The sequence below is a fragment of the Falco cherrug genome, chromosome 1 (genome assembly GCF_023634085.1).
Source record: "Falco cherrug isolate bFalChe1 chromosome 1, bFalChe1.pri, whole genome shotgun sequence".
In the NCBI taxonomy this organism is placed as follows: Eukaryota; Metazoa; Chordata; class Aves; order Falconiformes; family Falconidae; genus Falco; species Falco cherrug.
The window spans coordinates 18284095-18305504 of record NC_073697.1 but is presented as its reverse complement, the minus strand read 5'-3'; the positions used below and the strand labels follow the sequence as shown (position 1 = coordinate 18305504).

General features: G+C 38.1%; 1 protein-coding gene across 8 annotated transcripts in view; it reads left to right on the top strand.

Moving 5' to 3' along the window:
* MAPK10 (mitogen-activated protein kinase 10) overlaps positions 1-21410 on the top strand; it is a 168944-nt gene that overhangs the window by 86903 nt on the left and 60631 nt on the right. For all 8 annotated transcript variants that reach the window (XM_005444498.3, XM_027813058.2, XM_005444499.3 and 5 more), the window contains one exon: positions 4172-4341. In XM_005444498.3, the coding sequence (XP_005444555.1) occupies positions 4172-4341 (170 nt within the window). The remainder of the gene's footprint in view (positions 1-4171; positions 4342-21410) is intronic.

Sequence of the window (21410 nt, the reverse complement as noted above, 5' to 3'; positions counted from 1 at the left end):
GATGGGGTGGTGACAAGGGGGCCCTGGGGAGCCATTGTGATTCTAGCTCTGAACACCCTCTCTTGTGCATCCTGCTCATCTTTGGGTCCTGTGCCAACTACAAATTAGAAGCTAGCCTTTCAGTCTTCCATCTAATTCTTTTCCCCACCTGCATTCACACCTGTGGAGTCATTTAGTTGTTTTCAGCAGCTTTGAATCATAGCACCCTTCAAAGTTGATGTGTTTCTGTAGGTATTTCTGTGTGCAGACAGGGAAGGATGCTAATATTGAGGTAAAGTTTCCCCTCAGCTGATGCCTACCAGCAGCTTCTGTGACAACCTCATTGTCTTGGAAATGCAAAGGAGAGTAATTTAGCTTAAACTGCTGTTAGCATGGTTTGTATTTGTAAAAGCTAAGATGTATGAGATATTGAGCTGTAAGAAATTGTGGTATTTCAGGCTCATCAATACTAGAGGAAATGGTGTTCAGAAACAGATATCTGTCAGTGGAATGTAATAAATATAGTTATTTTATGGAGAAGAAATGGACAAATAAAATGGGATATCAGGAAACAGTTCATCTCATAATACAGAAAATGACATCACTGTGTTGCGGTTGTGCTTTTAACCCTCTCGTTTGCTCTCAATGCTGTGAAACAAAAAAAAGAGAAGGATACAATTTGTAGCTGTGTGTGAGGCAGAAAGTTATTGAATTTCACCAATTTTTTAATAATTGTTCTTTGAAAGCAAAATATATTTTGACTAAGCATTTAATAATGGTGAGAGTATCTTTGTCCTTCATCTCAAAAGCTTGTCTTGACAGTTCATTTTCTTTCCTCCTCCCCAGTTGTTGGGATATTAAGCAAACATCATTGCAGATATGGCTGTGCATTTAAGTAACCCAACAAAATAGCTATGTTTTCAGTCTGGAAAACTTTTACTTCTCTTACTCTTAAATTTCTCAGTATGGAGGAAAGAGAATGGCATTAGTTATGTGTTAGAAGTTTTCAGTTAGGAACTGGAAAGAGAAAATAATGGTGCATGCATTCTAGTACGTGTGAAATGAAAGTTAAGTTCCAGTCAGTGTTGAAGTAATGAAATTCCATTGTCCAAATATTTATGTAAACCAAGAACAAATGGCACTCCAATGCATACTTTGTCTCTGAGGAATAATCTTTCATGTGACATAGAGGTCTGAGAAACTGATGTGTTTTGTTTGAATGAAAAAGGATGGAGAAATTTGCTTTTGTTTCACACCTGAGCGTTTACTATTACTTTGGGGCCCCAGTATTGTAGCTTGCCCAAGGTCGTTTGAAGTTTACCTGAAAATTCATTAACTCAGTGAAATTCAGTTTTCTTTACAAGACCTATGCATCTTTACTATGATATTCTGAGGAGTAAACCTGATTGCTATGTGTGTGGATACCCTTCTTTTCCCCAGCTAATTATTAATGAAGTGCAAATTCCTAGTTTCTTAAGATGTCGGTGTCAATCAAATTTGAAGGAAGTCTTTATTTTAGGTGTGTATACAGAAGGGCGTATACTGGAAATTTCTAGCCCTCTGTTCCTTTCTGCTGTCAGATAACCAAAGCTTTAACCTAAGCTGTCAGTACAGAACTTGTAAGCATTATGCAATAAAACCTGAATCTGAAACACCTTACATGGTGTAGATAGAGGGAGCAGGGAATGGGGATATTAACTGCTATACCAGCACCAAGGCTTCTGGAAGGGGTTGGAGTGACCACCAAGAATATAACAGAACAAGACAAAAATGTGATGCTTAGGTTTCTTTAAGATCAGCAATGTAGGTTTGAAGACTTTGAGAAGAATTTCTTAATCTGAGTTTGAAACTAAAACTAACATTGACATGCTCTATTAAGAGCATGAATTTCCTTGGTAATGGGACAATCTTTTTTGGCTTAATCTTAGAGTGAAACAAAACTGCAGTTTCCTTGTCCTCATTTAGGAAGTGGCTGTTCTATCAACTTTGAGATGCATGCATTAATTGTCCATATAACTAAGGTAGTTATATATACTGTATATATATATATATATAACTACCTTATAACTGCCCATATAACTAAGTATATATATACTGTAGTAGTGTGGTTCTTGTGAGCTGTTTTAATTGATTTTTAAGACATTCCTGGATTTGAAATAACCACTTGCTGGAACTGCAGTAGCTCAGGAATTCCACTGTAGGCAGCATGGTATTCTGAGGCTAGCAGTTCACAAGGTCAGTGTAACTTCAAAGCAAGTAATTTTGATGTGCATAGGGTTCTAAATGTAGAGTGATGAAGTATCTTTTCACTCCTAGCTCCATACTGCATGAGGAACTGTTGGGTAGCTCAGGAGAGAGGATGCAAACAAGTTATGGCAGGCCTGGCTCACTCAAGCCTTAACAGAGTCATGTGGCTTCTTTTAAAAAGTCACTGTATCTGTACTTCCAGACGAGCTGGCCGGGAGTCAGGCTCATTAAGGAATGCAGTTTTTGTGCTGACACTTTACATAACATCGGTTTCAGAGTAATGGGTGTTAATGCTGAATATCATCTGCATTGTTCTGATAATGACATCAGAAAAAAACCACACTGCAAATGTGTTTGTCTGGCCAGAGGGAGCTGTGATTATTTCCTGACCATCAGGAGCATATTATTAGAATAAAGCCTCTCAATTCCAAGTCTGGTATGAATAGCTGAGCGAACCAAATTTATGTATCTCTTCATGTAATGGAAGGAGTTTTAAGGCTGAGGCTGCACAGTGCGAATCAGATGCAGACTGTCCACAAATGAGAAAAATTCAAACTTCTTTTGGAGTCGTTTCACTCTCTGTAAGCTTGAATTTATCACTGTGTCAGTGTTGATAAATCTCTTACTTTCTGCATTTGGGGAGGGGAAGATTTATCTGATTAACAAGTTTCTAATTGATCTTCTAAAATGAGATTTTCTGTTTGAATGAACAGCTACGTTTATTAAAATGTTTCAAAGTCTCTAAATGAGGTCATTAGGATTAACCAATACTGTCTAGCAACAATGGTCCGTCCAGTGAGGTAACAAACAGAAAAAGAGTATTAATCATACTAAGGCAAACCTGAGAATCCAAGTTCTCAGCAAGGTTAGTTATCTATTTTTAATGACCAGCAGAGATTGGCACATTCAGTTTTTACTTCTCCTTATAGAAGGTATTTGGAAAAATCTTGACTTCTATTAGTGAATTGTCAACTACTTGAGGACAGATCTGTTGTAATGTGTTGAACTTTTGCATCCTGTGCTCAGCATCATGTAGTATAGAATCTAAATTGCAGACATTAAATTCTGATTTATATCCGAAATTACTATATGCTTTGCTCCATAGTTTTCAGGGAATTGAGCTCACTCATAGTCATAAAATGGTTATAATGTCACTTTCTGCATAGTAATTCTGCAAATTTGGGTTAGGTTACAGCTCTGCAGTGCTAGTTTCCCTGCAAGCATAGAAAATTTACACTGACTTGTCTTTGTGTCACAAAAATTAGCCTTTGCTTAGGACTAACGCATTTGTCAGGTCACGAGGGAACTCTTCTGTACGTAGGAACACAGAACTTGGGAAGATCTCCTGAGCTGCTGAATACTGTCCATGATACTGAGCCCATGTCAGGTCAGAGTTTGTCTCGTAAACTGCTCTGTTTCTTTTGCAACTCCTGCTGAAAGGTTCTCAAGGCCTTTTGTCACATGCTCAGGGAAAGAGTTAGTGCTCATGTGGATAGACTTATTTGCTCTGACCAATAATGAAGAACCTAATTCCTGTCTTTTGTCCCACTTCTACATGGATGTAAATCTTCTTGTTTTAAAAGATTTATTGCGATACAAATGAAGGCAGAATTGGTGTGAACACATAAGCCAATAGTCATAAAGCAGCAGTAACAGCAAGCTGAGACCAGTAGCTGAGAGTAACTGTCACAAACCTCAGCTAGAGAATTCACTAGCTTTTTTTAATCAGTGGCTTTTTATGGTTACTCCTGGGTGAAAGAAAGTTTGATAAAGTCTTCGAGAGCATTTGAAGATTCATGTAGATCTATGACAATGAGCCTAAAATGACAAGAATTTATATTGGAAAATTAGGCTGACTGTGTTTTATCAGTATTCTGATGTTTTACCAGCCTTGGTTTCTGTGTTTTTTCTACTCCCTTCCCCCTTCCCTTCTTCTGTACAACAGGGATTTGGGAAACAAGTGGATGTGTCATATATTGCCAAACATTACAACATGAGCAAAAGCAAAGTTGACAACCAGTTCTACAGCGTGGAAGTAGGTGACTCGACCTTCACAGTTCTCAAACGCTACCAGAACTTGAAACCTATTGGCTCTGGGGCTCAGGGAATAGTTTGGTAAGTATCAGCAGTTTCTCTTATGCTTTTAAATAGGGTTTGCCTTTTGCATTTCTTCACAGTTTGCTAGCCACAGACATTGTCTAAAATTGCAACAATAAGTCAGGCAACAGACATCCTGAGGCAGAAGGAGCCTAGTGGTTAGCTAATAAATTCTGCTGCTGGTGAGAATGATAGCACTAGGTTTGTGTCTCCATATAGCAAAATGTAACTAGCAAGAAAGCAGGAGAAAGATTTTATCATAATTGACAACTGTGGCACTATTTCCAGAGGCAGTGCAAATAATATCCCAAGTAAACCCTGTAATTTTAGTCTTTGTGCAGTAAAAGTCACTGAGAGCAATATAGAAACTTGTCACATCCCATAGCATTCTCAATTATTCAGATTGGAAGCCTTTCAAATAAAGATAACTGTTAATGTTTCCTTTGTTTCTTAAAAGAGACATTGCAGTGATGTGAATAATGCGAACAAAAGACACAAATTCAATAGCACTCCTAAATAATATAAAAGGCTTATGGAATTCAAAATTATTATGTTCAAAAGCTGTGATATCCTGGTTGGCTTTTGCCTCTGGATTTTTAGAGATGGCTTTTAAATTTCAGTGACTTATATTTAAATGTCTTTGTGCAGGCATTTGTTACCTGTTTAATCACAAGGTATTAGGGCAAGGGTCCTCAAACTTTTTAACCAGGGGGCCGGCGCGCGGATGAAGTGGCAGACAGTCATCTGCGGCTGCTTGGTTTCCCCCCCAACCCCCGGCGGGGGGGTCTGTAAATACCGGGGCCAGATTGAGGACCCTGGGGGGCCGTATCTGGCCCGTGGGCCGTAGTTTGAGGACCCCTGTATAAGGGTAACTAACATGATCTTTAATTGTAACTTGATCAGAGATGAATTCTAATTCCATCTGTTGTCTTTATCACTGTACTTTTCTGACTTTGATGCAGTGTGTGTTACCTTACATTTGGAGGCAGTGGTAAAGCAACAGGCTTCTTTAGACTAGGGGTGAGTGGGCTTCCATGGATCATTGGCATTGCCACTATTAATTGACAGCGTAACAACAATTAGCAACGCATCCTTAGGTCTCAGACTGTCACTTCCAGTGTTTAATGTACTTTGAGGCCACACAAGTCCAAAGATCGATCTAAATGATCAAATACTATATTTCATATCTTAAACACGAAAGGACTAAAGGTTGGTTTAATGTCAGCTTTGGGAAAGAAACATACTTTGTGTTGAGTACGATTCATATTAATTTTGCACTATTTTTCCACTTCCGTATGTAGCAACTGATGTTTTTTCTTCCTACTTACTATTCTCTATTCGTTTTAGAGGAAAATCAGATTTTGCTGAACCTCTCTGCAACTGAATTGCTGTAATGATCAATTATGAGCAGCAAAAAACCATAGAAGTTAAGCTGAATAAAATCAATAACAGTTTCCTGTGAATTTGTCTTTCATACTAAGAGTTGACAGGCAAAAACTAAGAATGCCTTAGGAAAGAAAATGAAATCAGAGAACAAGTAAGTTCAAGTGAAAGTTAACACAAATCCCCTGAAGTGGCTGAGTAGCATGAAGAGACCACAAAAGGCCTTTTATGGTTTGATGATACAGATCTAGAAGTATTCCATAATAGATGGAGAAGATAATGAGCATTTGTGCTTAGTATGTGTTATGTTGTAATCTACCTGTCATGAGGCATAATTTAGCAGAAATAAATTAACAAACTATGAGCAAAGCATGAAGAATCAATGGTGAAGTGATAAATCAATGAAAAAAATCGTGAGATAAATGTATGTAGTTTAACTGAAGGAGGACAATACATGATAAAAATATCTTCTGTTGTTTAAGTTTCTACTTGTGTGATAATTATATAGTAACAATAATAACTTTACACAGTAAACTTAAATAGTTTAGGAACTTAAACTATTTAGGAACTACTAAGTATTTTGATGGATGTAGGGTTGCATCTAGGATAACACTGAAAACCTGCCTATTTGTGGAGCGCTGGTGGTTCTGGTGAAGGAGGTATTTTGCTCTGCTAGTCTTGTTCTTTTGCAAAGAATAGCCACGAGAATTTCCTCTACAAAAATAGTGGGAAAAACCTAGGTCCTAGTTTCTTTCAGATCCCGTGGCTCTGTTCATACTTAATGGCTTGTTGTTCGAAAAGTGGAACAGATCTGGGATGCAGTTCTGTTTCTTAGTGCCAGAATTAGCAGAGTGTAGGAGATGAATGGGTGATTTCTGATTGTTCCCTCTGCCAAGGGGAATTTCTGGATTTTCCTTCCAGATAATTGTAGGTAAAGGACACTACCTATTGTCTGGCTGGAGTGAGGCTACCCAGCTACTGGAAGCAGCTTTAGTGCTTATTGACATCTGGATTTATGGAGTGATAGAGTAAATGCTAACTACCCTTTCAGAGCTGAGCTGCTGCCAGCAGTTGCTGCCAGGGACCTGCTGCTTGACTAGTCTAAATTTTTGCAGCTTGGCGAGTGGAGTCCATGCTGTCTTTTGCCCATGTTGGAAGAGCTGAGCTGCTGATGACATTTCTGTTTTGTCTAGTGCTTGGTCACACAACTGTAATTCCCACATCTCGAGAAAAAGGGGCCTATGTAATAATAGATTTTTCAATAATTTAACATCAGATCTCTCAGTACCATTCGGGTACCTGATACCCCATGCCAAGGACTGCTTCAGCGCTATCTTCAGGACCAAACTCCACATACTAGCAACAGCTTCCCTCTTAACTTGGAAGTGGGATCCCACTTGCCCAGCATGCTGGCTGCCTTAGGACCTCGCCAGGTATACTTGGACAGGCAAACTGTTTGCAGCCCAAGAGGTAATTGTAGAGGCAGAGGGGAATGGAGGAGAGACATGAGGTTTTTCAGGATGCTGTAGAAGCTGGTGTTGCAGGGTTCCTAGGTAAAGCCACAGAGTACACTGAAATCTTTCTCATAGAATTCTATTAATAGATGTCCACGTAAGCAGGAGAATTTCAGTGGAAAATAATTTGTGTTGTGGAACAGACGCAGGCATGGGAAGCAGGGAGTGTGGTTATGAAAGAAGTTGGGATTTGATTTCTCTTGATTATTCTGAAAATTTCATCGAAGAAAATAATTTTCTTGATATGAAAGCGTTAAAGATATTAAGGTCTTCAGGGAATGATAATTTTCTAAATTATGTGAAAAAGAGAAAGCCATATTGTGTGAGTGTTAGTTATAATTGTCATTGTGCCCATGTGAAATAATTATGAACTCAGTGAGAAAGTGGTATTGGCTGTAACACAGTGCATTCAGTATCTTCCAAAATTAATTGCAGCTTTCAATGGGATTTGTGTTAACTGTGTTCACAAAATTATTTTTGCCAGCAGGAAGAAAGAAAAAGCTGCTTGGAATCTCCTGAGCAGGGAAGTTCCTCTTCACTCTGTAAAAACTACTCTTAATTCAAGTGTAGGCTGTTTGCTCACTGTACATCATACAACTGTAAGAAAGACATCTGTGAGAAAGGCTGTATAGGGTGTGTTTGCATCAAATTATAATGTTGTTATAGGCATGATGACAATGGGACATAGCTGAAACAGAGTTTATGGTTTATTAGACTAGGCTGTAGTTGTAAAAACTGTTCAGGCTTTTAACCACACGAGCTGAACTTAAAGTCTGTGATGGAAACTGAAAATGCCAACGGTAAAATGAGCTGAAAACAGTTTTCTGAGTTTAATTAGATACATTCCACTTTAAGACACTGAGAGAAGAGGTAGTTGATATCCCTCTGCAATGTTAGAAGAGAGTTGACAGCTACCTTATTTTACAAGGCGGGGGGGGCTGGGGGGGAGAGAGAGAGAGAGAGACAGGTCACTTTTAGCCTGTGGCTGTGGATGGTTTAGATTAGGGTGGAGAGAGAGAAATTCTCATGTTCCATAAGATCAACAGAAATATGCTGATGTTGGAGTGGGTGTTTCTTTGTGTTTTCAGTTTGCCTGGAAGCAAGGCACTTGATCTGTAGGTTTTCTGCTGTGGTTTGCAAGCTATCATTTTCTATATTGCCTGCGATATTTTTGATACTGCCTGTGTCTGTGTCTAGAAAAATGATGTTGTACAGGAATATTTCAAAAGCAATTTGAAGAGATTGTGATAGTTTTTGAATTTATGATGGAAGCGAGGGTGAAGTCCAGTTTTCCATGGCAGGTAGTGAAGACATTGCTTACAGGCTTGCGGATACAAATAATTAAAATCTTAGAAGCTGCTTATGAAGACATTTGGCCTGGTTTGTGACCATGTTAGTGCCTATACCTGTGTGCATTTTCAGGAGAAAGTGTTAGCTTTGTAGACAAACTTCTCTGGGTCAGTATGAAATACATGAGTCTTATGATGTCTTCCAGCTGAGATCCTGAATTTTCTGAAGAGTGAAGACAGGCGTTCATACTGTATGATGCTGGGATGTGGTCTAGTGATGTGTCAGCTGGACCCAAGGAGTGTTAGCAGGGAAGTGCCGTACACTATCCAGTTTATGCAAGAAGCTTTTGTGTCTTGGAGTAATGGGGTTTGGGGAGAGAGTATGGGAGCAGGAATGATAGTTTGAGGATAGTTTTGAAGAGTCTTGGTAGCTCTTCAGTGAAAGCATTATAAATTGAGAAAGATATCTCATTTGCAGATATAGAGGATGCTATAAATATACTCTTCAATTACTAAATCAGGCAACTTGTGGGTTTTGTTTCTTGGAATTAGTGATGTGATGATAACTTTGAGCTTGAATATAAAGGAGGTTACGGAGTATTTTTGTGTTCCTTGTAACAGGTAGGGTCTGAAAGTCAACTGATAGCTTGCTATGTTGCCTAAGGTTACTGTAGGTTCTCCTTTGCTGATTTAATCATAATTTGGTGGTTGGATCTTAAGCAGTGCAGAGTTCTTTCAAATTGACATGTTGTGATGTTGGTGCTTGTTGTGGAGAAAAAATAATGCTGATTCTTTCCCTAAAGTAATCGTAGAATCATAGAATCATTTAGGTTTGAAAAGATCCTTAAGATCATTGAGTCCAACCATTAACCTAGCACTGCCAAGTCCACCACTAAACCATGTCCCCAAGTGCCAAGTCTACATGTGTTTTAAATACCTGCAGGGATGGTGACTCAACCACTTCCTGTAGTGTTCAAAGGCTGGAAGAGGAATACAACAGGTATTGTCCACTGCAAGATTTCCAGTATGAAGGGGTTTTTTGTTGCTGTTCTCCTTGGAACTGTCATAGGGAAGTGTCCTGTTGTGTCCTGATACTGGTAATGGAAGATTTGTTAAGATGGAATTGGCTAAAACTTCCTCTAATTCTCTGTATATTCGTGTATTATATATACTATGACAATTATTATAGGGAAACCTCTTCCATCCCTTAGATCTCTGCTGGTGGTCTGTCAAGACATGAGCGTGGTCAATCAACAGAACAACTTAAAAATAGATTTTAATTTAGTATGACTACCTTCTGTGTGGAATGTGCCTGTAAATGATGAAAAAGATCAGATCGTTGAGTTTGCAAAAACACTTGAGCTCTTTTGTATACTGGTTAACCTTCAGTTCTGGTTTTGTGTAGCACAATTGACTCCTAGTCTGAGTATAAGGTTCTAAAGCAGTATTGCAATGGGAATAATGGTAAAAGCAATAGAAAAGAGGTGCTGACTTCTGAACATAATCAATTCTGAGCCCACAGTGATCAAGGAAGAATAGTCTATGCTTTTGCTATGGTGCAGTGGAAAAGACACAAAGAATAGCGTACATCTCAGCGTCTTACAGTTAATGTACGATCTTATTTGTATTATCTAGCTGAACACTGGTGTATTGAAGTTCTTGAGAGATCAACGTTATTATTACTTCATTGTTATTATTTCCAATGTTATTATTTCTCCATATTGTTATGGTTTCTTTGTGCCACTGAATTAAAATATTGTATTCCTTGACAGAGGTCAACATTTCCACTTGTATAAACTGGCATCGTTCTGTTGAAGATCAGAGATATTCTCACCACAGGACAGATCACTAATTTTCCTCAGAAGAGCAGAACAAAGAATACATGTTATTCAGAGGAAAAATGAAGTGAACCATGTACTGAGATATGCCTAGAATTTCAGTGGCCCTGAAGGGAGTGGCAGTGTTAATTTTGTCAGTCCCAGTCTCTCCTGTGAATTGGTATTGAGTATATGTTGTGAGTTCAGGGACTTGTATTTCAGGTACACAGTCGGATCTTGCAGACATTTCATGCTTAACATTCTGTCAGCTGGCACTACAGATTTATCCTGTTCTGTTAAAGATTCTCCAAATTGTATCCATTAGTTCCGCTTGTGTTCTCTTTCTCGTGCTGTTTTGTGCTTTGCTGATGTGCTTAGACACTGCTTTTGAGGAGGGTTTTGAAGACAACCTTTAGAGTTTTACAAGTGTTTCATGCGAGAGTAATGTAGAAAATAGCTGTCAGTTTGTACTGTGGACTATTACTGTACTGTTAGTGAAATAAGCATGTCAATTTAAAACAAATTCTCTGATGTTTCCAAGTGCTAGTATCTCATCCAATGGCAACGCCTGGTGAGATATTTTTACTTGTTTTTTTCTGCTGAGAGAAATTGGTTTAAACTATTGCCAGATATTTTTTTTTTTCACTTTGGGAAGTTCTTAGATGTTGAAATACCCTAAGTAAACTCACAGCAAGCTTCAAGCCTGATTCATTCATTTGTACATTGCAAGATTTTTCTCCAACTACCAATTTACATTCACATTGTAGTATCTTTGGATCTTCTAGCGTGTCGTTGCTCTGAAATGCCAAAAATTTAATTGCATGTATTCAGTTAGGCATTGATCGCCACCTGATGTACATCTGGAACACCACATTCTGGTTGGTTGTTCTAATATATCTATGCCTTAATTCTTCAGAAAGATAGGAAATTTCTCAATTGTATTTGGCATCTGGATCACCAGCACGTGAATTTAAAGGTGCTGAGACACTCCCAGTGGGAACTGCAAAGATTAAGTATTTCTGTGGATTTCAGCTCCAGAATATTGAGTGAAAGTGCTTATCTTAATTGGTCAGATTTGTGTTTCTTCAAGTGATGTTATTAGAATTTGCATAGTAACGCGTATTCAGAGACATTTTTCTTGGATACAGGGTGAGGGGAGGAGGCAATGTCTTGCGATGCTCTTGCTAATGACGCAACTAAGAACTTAGCTTGGGTGTGCAGGAAACTGTCATTAGGATCATAGACAATAGCTGCCATATGCCAAACTATACATAACATGTCTCAAAAATGAGATGAGTTAATTGTCTTTAAGAATAAGAAGCTTCTATTCCATGTTTTCTTTGATTCTTACAACTTCTTCTGTCTACTATTGCTATCTTGATTGTAAGTGGGAAAGAAGCAAAGAAAAGGTGTATATCCAGTAGCAGTGCATGAAAAGCGCCTCAGGCAGGATGAAGACCCATTTTTATATGATGGGGTAGCTGAGCTAAAATTTTTGAGCAAGAATTATTGTTGTAGCTTTTGACATGTAATAACTTTAAAAAATATATTTCTCAGTTATTTTTTTAATTGTAATTTCCTTTTTCTACGTAACTGCAGAGATTCCTGGTAGGCAGGAAGTCACCACACATTTCATGTTTGTCTTCTCACGTTTCATTTCCCTTTGTTAACACACAGAAATCTGAAATGTGATTTTGGTTCCAGTAATCACAAACAATATGTAATAAAACATACCAGAGTATGCTCTCCTAGCAAAGAGATCGTGGTCCCTGTCTCTAAAATACTCAGACTGCCTATATTTCTGACTCTCCTTTTTTCTTAATGAAACTGTATAGATTTTCATCACTAAAATAGTTAAGCGGGCAAAATCTATTCCAAATTTTCTCTCTGGAAGTTTAGGGGGGTGGGGGGGAAATTATTAATGTGGTGTAGAAACTATCTCTGCACAACCTGTTTTTGTGAACCCTGATGACAGTACTCACATTACTTGATCATAAACTACAGTACTGTAAAGATAAGACAGTGTGTCAGGCCCATTTAAGAGCATTGAGACCCAGGATTTTGAGCTGGATCAGTGCAGCTCCGAGATATAGAGCATAGCCATGACTGGATAAGCATCTATGATCCTGTTAGAGCCATTAAAAAAATGTATCAGATGTTTGTAAATTTTGTGGCTGCAGAGAAGTAGCTAATGTTTGTGTAACTTAAGCTCTTTCTGTGTTGGCTAATTAAAAATTTGATTTCATTTACACTTTTTTCTATCAGGCAGTAAGATTTTATAACTCCTTTTACAGATACGAGGCACCTATCTGCTCCTCCCCCATCAAAACTTCCTTCTGGTCACTGCCAGATCTCCCTTTTCTCACATTTATTCTATCTCACACCTATACTACGACATATCAGACAGATTTTTTTCAAGACTCTCCTTGCTTCTCCTACTGTGTCAGGTTGTCTGCCTGGAATTTAGTTGCAGACAAATTTCAGCTTAAAGAGGAAATTGGGTTTGGAATTAACTACTCTCAGTGCATTTCAGCCATTCCTTAACTGAGTTCAGACTTATCATTTAATTTCATCCACTTGAAATCCTGTCACCACTGAAATGAAGACTCTAGCAGCAGCATCGCTGACTACCATGTGTTTAACATGAGAGCAATTGCACTAGACATTTCTGTTCCCTCCTAGAGATAATGGGATTCTTCTGTGATAGGAGAATAGCTGTGACCGTATGGAATCAGAGGGGTAGCACTATAGGACAGAGCATCCAAATAAAAGGGCAGGTATCAAAACAAAGAAGCAATGGAACCAGAATTAGAAAAACTAGAGCCAGTCTGGAAGGAAATGCACCTCAGATAATTCAATTTTATTTGCCAGCATGTATTGTTAATATTTATTCTCTGATATGTAGTCTACAGATTTTCACGGTGTTTTATAGAAAGCAAAAAGTTGTCCCTTGTCCCAAGACCTGCTGTCCTCAGACAATCATAAAAAACAGTGATGGCCAAAAAATCTAAATGAAGTTGTGCAAAATACAAAGACAGTATGAAATAGGAGATTGTGTATGAAGCCTAGGTGAAGCTTGTGAACAATGTGAGATATCTGGCATGGCATGGGTTGGAAAACTCACCAGAATTGCAAGAGTTGGCAACAGAGAGGCAGTTAAGAAGGGAAGCAGAAAGGAGGAAGACTCAAAGGCAGTACTGAAAGCAAGTGGCAAACAGGACGTCGAGGGGGGGTTTTATTTTTATTTTTTGCTTGGTTTTGCTATTGTTCTTTTCTGGGTTCAGGGTGTTACACTGTTGGTTGGTGCCCATTTACAGACTGGAAATAAATTTTGTGGCTCTGGGGTCACAAATTCACCATGAGCCACAGAAGAGGGTTGAGTTTCTAATTCAAAGAAAAATCTTGTTTTAAAATTTTGTCAGAGCATCTACATCTAGAAATTTCTGATGTGACCGGCCAACTTGAAAACTTAAGTAACTTTAAATTTTGTTCCTGTTGAACAAAGGCATTTTGCCTTGTTATACAGCAGGTAAAACATTTTGTATCTTTACGAACTATCAGTTTTACCTGCTAGCATCTTACCTGTGTCAGAGATGTGCCTCAGTATGAGAGACTGTAGATAAAGAATTACCCCAGCTGGATGAGAGAGCGCTGATGAATGAGTTAGAGCAGCCTGGGTTGGCTGAGCTAGTGTCAGCGTAAGGGCAGGTGTGTGCTAGCCCTTTGGCTGGGAGGGTAAAGGTGACATATGTGGCAGCATTGGCTTTCTTGACTCCTGGAAGAGCAGCAAGTGACATTTCAGCATCGCCAATCTTCTGTTCTGGTCTGCTTAGAGCACCCTTGTAGAGATTGCAGGGTTAGCTTTGGGAAGCTAGAATCTGAGTAGCCTTTTAGGGTTAACCTATTTACGGGTTTTTTTTCCCCATCTATGATTATCACATTGCTGATGATGACTTGCTGACAGTACATTTTTAGTGCTTCGTTGAATTTTGATTTTTAATCAGTTGAGAAATGCAGCGAGAAAGGTTGTGAAATAATGTTTCTTTTTCTCCAAACTGACAGCTTTTGTTACATTTGTCAGGCAAGCCAGCAAGTCTCTTAAATTATGACTGTGAGGTGGCTATGGAAGATAGTAGCTGTTTTCTATTTCAGTTTGTAGATCCAGAAATAACAGATTTATCATGGGACTGACAATTTGATTCTGCTAGGTACTCAACTTCTACAGGTGCACAGACTGCCTCAGTGTCCGTATTTCCCTGGTCTTGTAAATTGCTGTTAAAGTGAGGAAACTGGGCTTTTTCTGGCTTTGATGCTTTGATACTTAGCACAACTTGAAAACCGTCCAGTGTTTATATGCCCAGCTGACAGTTCAGAGCACTGAATGTGAGATCTTTTTGCTAGGTTCGGAGTCTTGTACATATTCTCCAAATGTTGGGCAAACATTTACCCAATATGGTTTAACTACAAAGCACTCTGATGTCCTTAGCCCCTGTATTTTCTGCCACTGAATGTTGATAGGCATCTGCAGCCCTGATCCATTTTTCAGATTTTTACCTTGCTCTGGCTTTGGTAAATCCTTGAGCATACAGAGAGTGAGTAGTGTAGCATACTTTGGAAACCACGAGGTTGCCATCTCTTACATGTCACACATATAAGGGAAAGCATTTTGGCCTAGAGCCCTTTTAAAGCAGAATGAAAAAAAAACTTGGCTTCTTTCACTGACCAAGTTGAATTTCGTAGGCTGGCAGTTAACAAGTTATTGTCAGCTAGCAGATATATAGTGAATTGGTGACGAGAAATGCAGAACCATAAAGTAGGGGTTTACAGTTCTGTTCAGAAAAGGCTTCTACACCCGAGTTGCTTGCAGAGCCAAGTAGAAAGAATTAGCAGGGTATATGCAATGAGACATACTTTACATTCAGCATCCTCATGAATATTTTAGTCTCCAGGCAAACTACAATGGCACCCATTATGAGAGGCATGCCAGGCGATGTGCGAACAGTATAGCTGTTTCCACACTGCCTTTCCTACCATATCCCTTCACCATTTTTGTGAGTGAGAATGGCTATGGGAAAAGAGTTTATCTTGCATCAGTATACAGAACTGATCAGTAGATTCCAAAATGGTTCTTGTTAGGGCATGACCAGTTCACGTAATTAGAAACGTAACTGAATCGAGATTCAAGCTGTGAATAGGGGAGTCACAGAGGTATTTGTGTACAAGCTGAGCCAAAAGGGCATAACCTTGAGCATCTGAATTGTCAGCTCAGTCAAGAGTTCTTGGTCTGTGCAAGGTGTGAACCTTCTGTATGGACAGGCTTGTGGTTTGTGGTGATGGTAGAGCTGGAGAAGATAGTCACCTTTAAGAACTACTGGAGATTTTGATGGAAGAGCACTTTGTTAACATGAAAAAACTTGATAGTTTCACGTGTGTAATTTTTTTAAAAGAAGATATCAGCAGAGCAGATTCAGTCTAGTAAGAGAAGAATTTGTCAGCAAGTAATAAAGGGCAAATTTTACTGCAGACCCTCCTTTTTCTTAGTAGATTCAAGCCTGTGATTCCTCTTTTTCCCAGCAGTTTTTGAAGAGTGTACCTTGTATTGCCACATAGTGAATTATTTTGTTATTTTACAGTTTTACCCCTTTGTATAGTTGACAAAATTGTAATGCAGCATATTTGGAGCCACCACTGACAGATGTTGAGTGAACTTCTATTGTAAATATGTTTACTAAAAAGAAGTGATCCAGCTTTTTTTCCTGTGCAACTTTTACAGTCTTATATATGATGGCTCAGTCCTCTTCCTTTACACCACCCATCTGAAAGTTTGGTGGATAAGAGTTGCCTCAGCATTACTGAATTCTAAAATAGATTTCACAGCAAAGTTTTCAAATCTAGTTGCCCATAGAAATAAAAATTCATTGTGCTCCCAAGTTCATCTTTTTTCGAAAGGCCTGCTTGGCTTTGACGTTTCAGGCAGTGACTGTCATACTTTAAACAGAATGAGTAATGTGGAGTGAAAAATGGACTGCAGATGTCATGGATATGAAAATGATACTATTCTAATCCTTTATGGGTGACAGCAAAGGGACTGGGTGAGATGTTGGCTTGAACTTTGTGTTTATTTTTTTAAAAATAAGCATGAGTGTATTTGGGTCTCTGAACGAGTTCTTTAAGATCATAAATAACTAGGCATACACTGTCACAGATCTAACCGGGGAAAGATTCCTGTTCAAGCAGTTTCTTCTAGCTGTGGTAAAGATTTGCCTGTTTGCTTCCCCAATAAGTACAGTTCATGTGACCAGTTCTTAATTCTTTTTTTGGTCATTTCCATACGTTTTCAGACTGAAAAATGTGTAGAGCTCTTTAAATCACCTTTTCTTGTTTAATGTATGAATGGATAACCAGAGGGCTTTGGTCTGATTTCTGAAAAAATGTAGCTCAACTAAAACATTTCCATTCAACGAGGGCCCTTAGAGAGCTGTATTTGCAAGGTAGGAGATAGATAGGTATTTTGTAGTGAAGTGAATAAACATGTATTGAAATGCTACAGTAGTAATTTCAGTGACTCTATAATGAAATGATACAGAAGACGTGGACATTTTTTAGTCAAAATGTGCCACGTATGCTCTTCTCTGTTCTAAAATATGTAACATCTAAATGTAAAATCCATAATACGAATTGGACAATAAACTCCATTTTCAGAGGACTTTATTTCAGTATCAGAACCATAAGTCTTACTAACAAAGTTTGAGAGCAAGCGTTTTCTAGTGCAATACACTAAATGAAGAGTATTGTGCAAGCAGAGACCAGACATCTTTTCTGTTTTTAACTGGATTTTGACTTAAATTTATTAAATATATGAAAACATGTACACACTGAATGGTAGGCTCGATTCTCTAAAAGTTTTCTGTGAAAAGAAACCTGTCTTTCCTGATTAAACACTGAAATGTAAAATGGAGCCACACATTTTGACCTTTTGCCTTAAAATCATCCAGTTTTAATGGTACACCTTTGAAGTTTAAGTACTACAGAATTCACTGTGTTATCTTGACAGCAATGTTGAACTTCCATTCAAGGCCTAGGATGATAATCCCAAATGAATCAAGCTTTTCTGTCCTCTTTCACGTTACTTCTTTCCAACACAGGATAACAGATCATATGTTGAGATCAAATGTTGAATATTTGGCAGTGAGTTACCTTACTTTGGCTGCAACATTCCCAAAGGCCCCAAGAGGGGTCCTGCTTGCATTTAAAAGGCACTGAGGGCACAATTTAGTTAACCTCTCTTTTTGTCTTTTGCTGCTTAAGTTTCATGTTGTCTTGGCATGTGAAGGGGCTCCAAAGGGCACCAGCCGTAGCACCTGGCTGGCAAGGGTGCCTGTCCCTGACGCCTCTGCTGCACTTCAGCGTGCACAGTCTTTGCTTTCCCATGCAGTGCAGGAAGGAGTGTTTTGAGCTCCATCAGTAACCTCTGCTGTGATGAGTAAAGCTCACAGAAGGTCTTGGAGGTTGATTTATTTATTCTGTGAAACATGCATGGTGACAGTAAAAAACCTAAATGATGAATTGTGTTGCAGCTGGGGAGGCAGCTTGATTGTATTTCCTAATCCAACTGTTACCAGCTGATTGCAAGAAGCCGTGAGCTGATGGAAACTCAAAACAAATAGCTGGAACCATATACTGTAACAGGAAATGTGCAGCAGTCATCCATTATGAAACTGTATTGGTCTCCCTGAGCATCAGCTCTGAATATTTTCTCAGAGGCAACTGAATTTCTCTGCATTTTGAGGAGAAATCCAGAGTGTAGAGCAGCCATTCCTGACAACAGGTCTGTAAATCTTCATTAGGGTCATATTAATTATTTTCTAGGTTTTCAGTACACAGGCTTGGTTCCAAACATAGTAGGGATGTTGAAAGGCTTTTGTTTGTTACAGTGGCTTTTGACTTGTGCTGTTTTGGGGAAACTGTTTCTACATGTTGAATCATGTATGGAATTCTCGTGTTTGTGGTTTTTTTTTTACACCATTTTCATGGAAAAAACCCACTATTTTTAAAGATACTTTCTGAAGAGAAGTTTTCATTCTAAAAATAATGGGATGATTTTTCTGTTTAAAAGTAATTATTGAAGAGAGGAATATGCAGTGTTGTAAATGGAAATGTGTCAGTGTCTGCCTTTAGAAACTCAGAAGTTACATGTCAGAAGGAAGAAAAATAAAAAAGAATGAGAAGGTCTAATTTCATTCTAAAATTTGGACTTACAAGTGAGGTCAGCATAAAAAGCAAACAAACAAAACCCGCAAAAAAACTCTACCAGAATATACTTTAAAATTTGCTTAAAACAAAATATCTTTTTCTCTCTTTTTTGTTAAAGTGCTTGCCTGAAATGGGACCTTAAGTAGAGAGAAGAAAAAGCACTGAAAATATTTTATGGATAAAGTTTCATAAACCACTTTTACAGAAATTTTGCTTGATACAGGAAAAAGAGATTTGGCTCTTGTTCCTAAAAATGACTTCTTTAGAAAGTGCAGTAGTGCTAGTTATCTGAAACTGAGGCCACAGCGATTGAAGTCAGAGAAATAACTGAAAACAATTAATCTAAACATCCATGTATGCTTTTCTTTTTATGCATGTATGTATGTGCATTTAGATATGTATCTGTGTGTCTATGTAGAATGTGTTCTGCTCCAAGTATCAGTGGTGATTGTTGAAGATGAGCTATTGAACATGATTTTCAAGGTTACCAATTCTCTCCGCTGATGGAGATCTCGGCACTAAATAACCAGGCTATTTCAAATACACAGATCAGTGCTTTGTTTGACACGATCGGTTTCAGCTTTCTTCCCTCTTGCTGCGCTGGGATGGAGGAAATAAGGCAAAATGTTAATGTCAGTGGCAAAACTACCTTACTTAGAAGGATCAAGTAATGCAGATATATATAGCAGTGATTGATAATAAACAGAGTTGCAGCTAGAGTCTTTCTGGAGGAAGGCAAAGATGACCAAATTCTGCCACTTCAGAAAGTAGGTGTAATATTAAGTAGCTTTTCAGAAATACTTTAATACTGTATTTGTTGCAATATATATATGTAGTGATAGGTAAGAGGAGCATTTAGTATATCTTGGATTTCTATAACATAAAGACACTTTCTTTATATAGAAAGCTGTTTGCTGAGATTGCTGAGAGTGTCCGTTTCACAGCCTGCCCAGGGAGGCTGGAGGCTGGGAGCTTCCCTTCCTGTTTCAGGCTTCCATTCCATCATGTGAGCGCTAATAATAGCACTTTAATGAAGTAGTGGCTTGAGGAAGGGTAAGCATCCTGGAAAGCATGTGTGTGCCCCATCTGAAGAATCTCAAAACTAAAGACTATCAAAAATTGCCATTCGTTATCCTAGGAACATGTCTCTAAGAGTCACTTAAAAATTTTTTTCTGTGGTTTTGGCAGGGTAGAATATAATGGAATTGATAAATGTGAAGTTTCATTGATGATTAAAAAAGTTATTCCTATGTGGGAAGAATAATTTTAAGTATTTACTTGGTGAATGTCTATTGAAATAAAAACTTGGAAATGAAATAGAATCCTTTTCTTTGCTTTTTTAAATAGATATAAAATGAATTCCTGGTCCTTCAATTGTATGATAACAGAGCATTGCTCATTGATCATTACAGTCTGAACTCACACACAATGTCAGCGGTAAATGGTGATCTGGGTTTGTGTAAATATGACTAGAATGAGTTTAATTTAGTTCTTTTTCTTTTTTTTTTTTCCCCCGCTGAAGTCAGCAAAGACACTTGTTAAATAGCTGTAATTACATATATCTCTTGGTAGTCATGAATTTGTATTCACATCTGGCTAAAATTTTTTTATCTCTGCTAAATAGGTTTGTTTCAAATTATTTACTGTTTAAAAAGGCTTTTTTAGCACTAACATTTACCTTGCTAAACTAACCATAAACAGAATTTATAGGGAATGAGATTATTTACTGCATTTTCTGTCTGTATTAGCTGCCAGAGATGGTAGTAAACTTGGAGGATTTTTCTGAGCTCATGTTGCAGTAAAACTGTAATTTTATTACAAGACTGGGGTGAATTATATTCTTTGTTATAAAAATAGGGCAACTGTATAAATTAAAACCTAAATTATTAGTTGAGAAAGAGGTGTTATGATAGAGTTTCCAGATAAAGAAGCACAGGCTTTTAGATGCAAGTCCAGTCTCTTATTGGAGATCTTGAAATTGACTTTCACGCTCAGCCTTTTCATAGCAGTTCGCAGACACTCATTACTCTCTCTCTCTTATTCCTGCTCCCTTGAGTCACCTGTTTATACAGCCACTCTTCTGCCAGTGATTGAAGTTTGTCTTAAGAAGGCTTATCATCAATACTAACCTTGGTGTTCCAAGGTAAGGATTTTGTGTAGCAAGCACCAGAGAGAGGACCTACATGTGGTATCTGTAATTTCATTGTAGTAAAATGCATAGATGGCTGTCTGTAAACAAAAGCTTCTCTCTGGTGAATAGAAAAAAAAAAAAAACATCGGTGCTATTAATTTACTCAGTGCAATGAATTTACGTATTGACTTCTTGAAGTAGTCGGACACCTTCCATTTGATAGAAGACAATGATAGAACTGCAGTCAAAACCCTTGTATCTCAAAGTAAATATCCCTGTACAAAGGATTACTTTACTTGTTTTATTTTCCTCCGTGGTATGTAAAGGACTGGGAACGGATCATAAAAGCCAAAGACTTAAGGAAGCCTTTGGTTTTCTGATTTGAGATTGATGCTTTTTTATCTCTTGTTTTGATGGAGAGAGAAAATTCAGAAAGGCAAAGGAGGTCAGAAACCAAAGAAAATGGTTGCCCAGCCAAACTTCTTTTGTTACTGTTTTCCAACTCCTAGTTAGCTATGTTTTTATGATTTTATGATTTTATGATGTAACTAATGAGAGTAAAATATGAGAAGAGAAAAGATTATTAAAATGATTCAAAGTACTCTCGCATAGCTCAGATGAGTCTCATGTAGGCTTTTCTTCTTAAAAGAAGTGGGGTGATCAAGTAATATGGATTAGCTAAGATTTGTCTGCTAAAGTG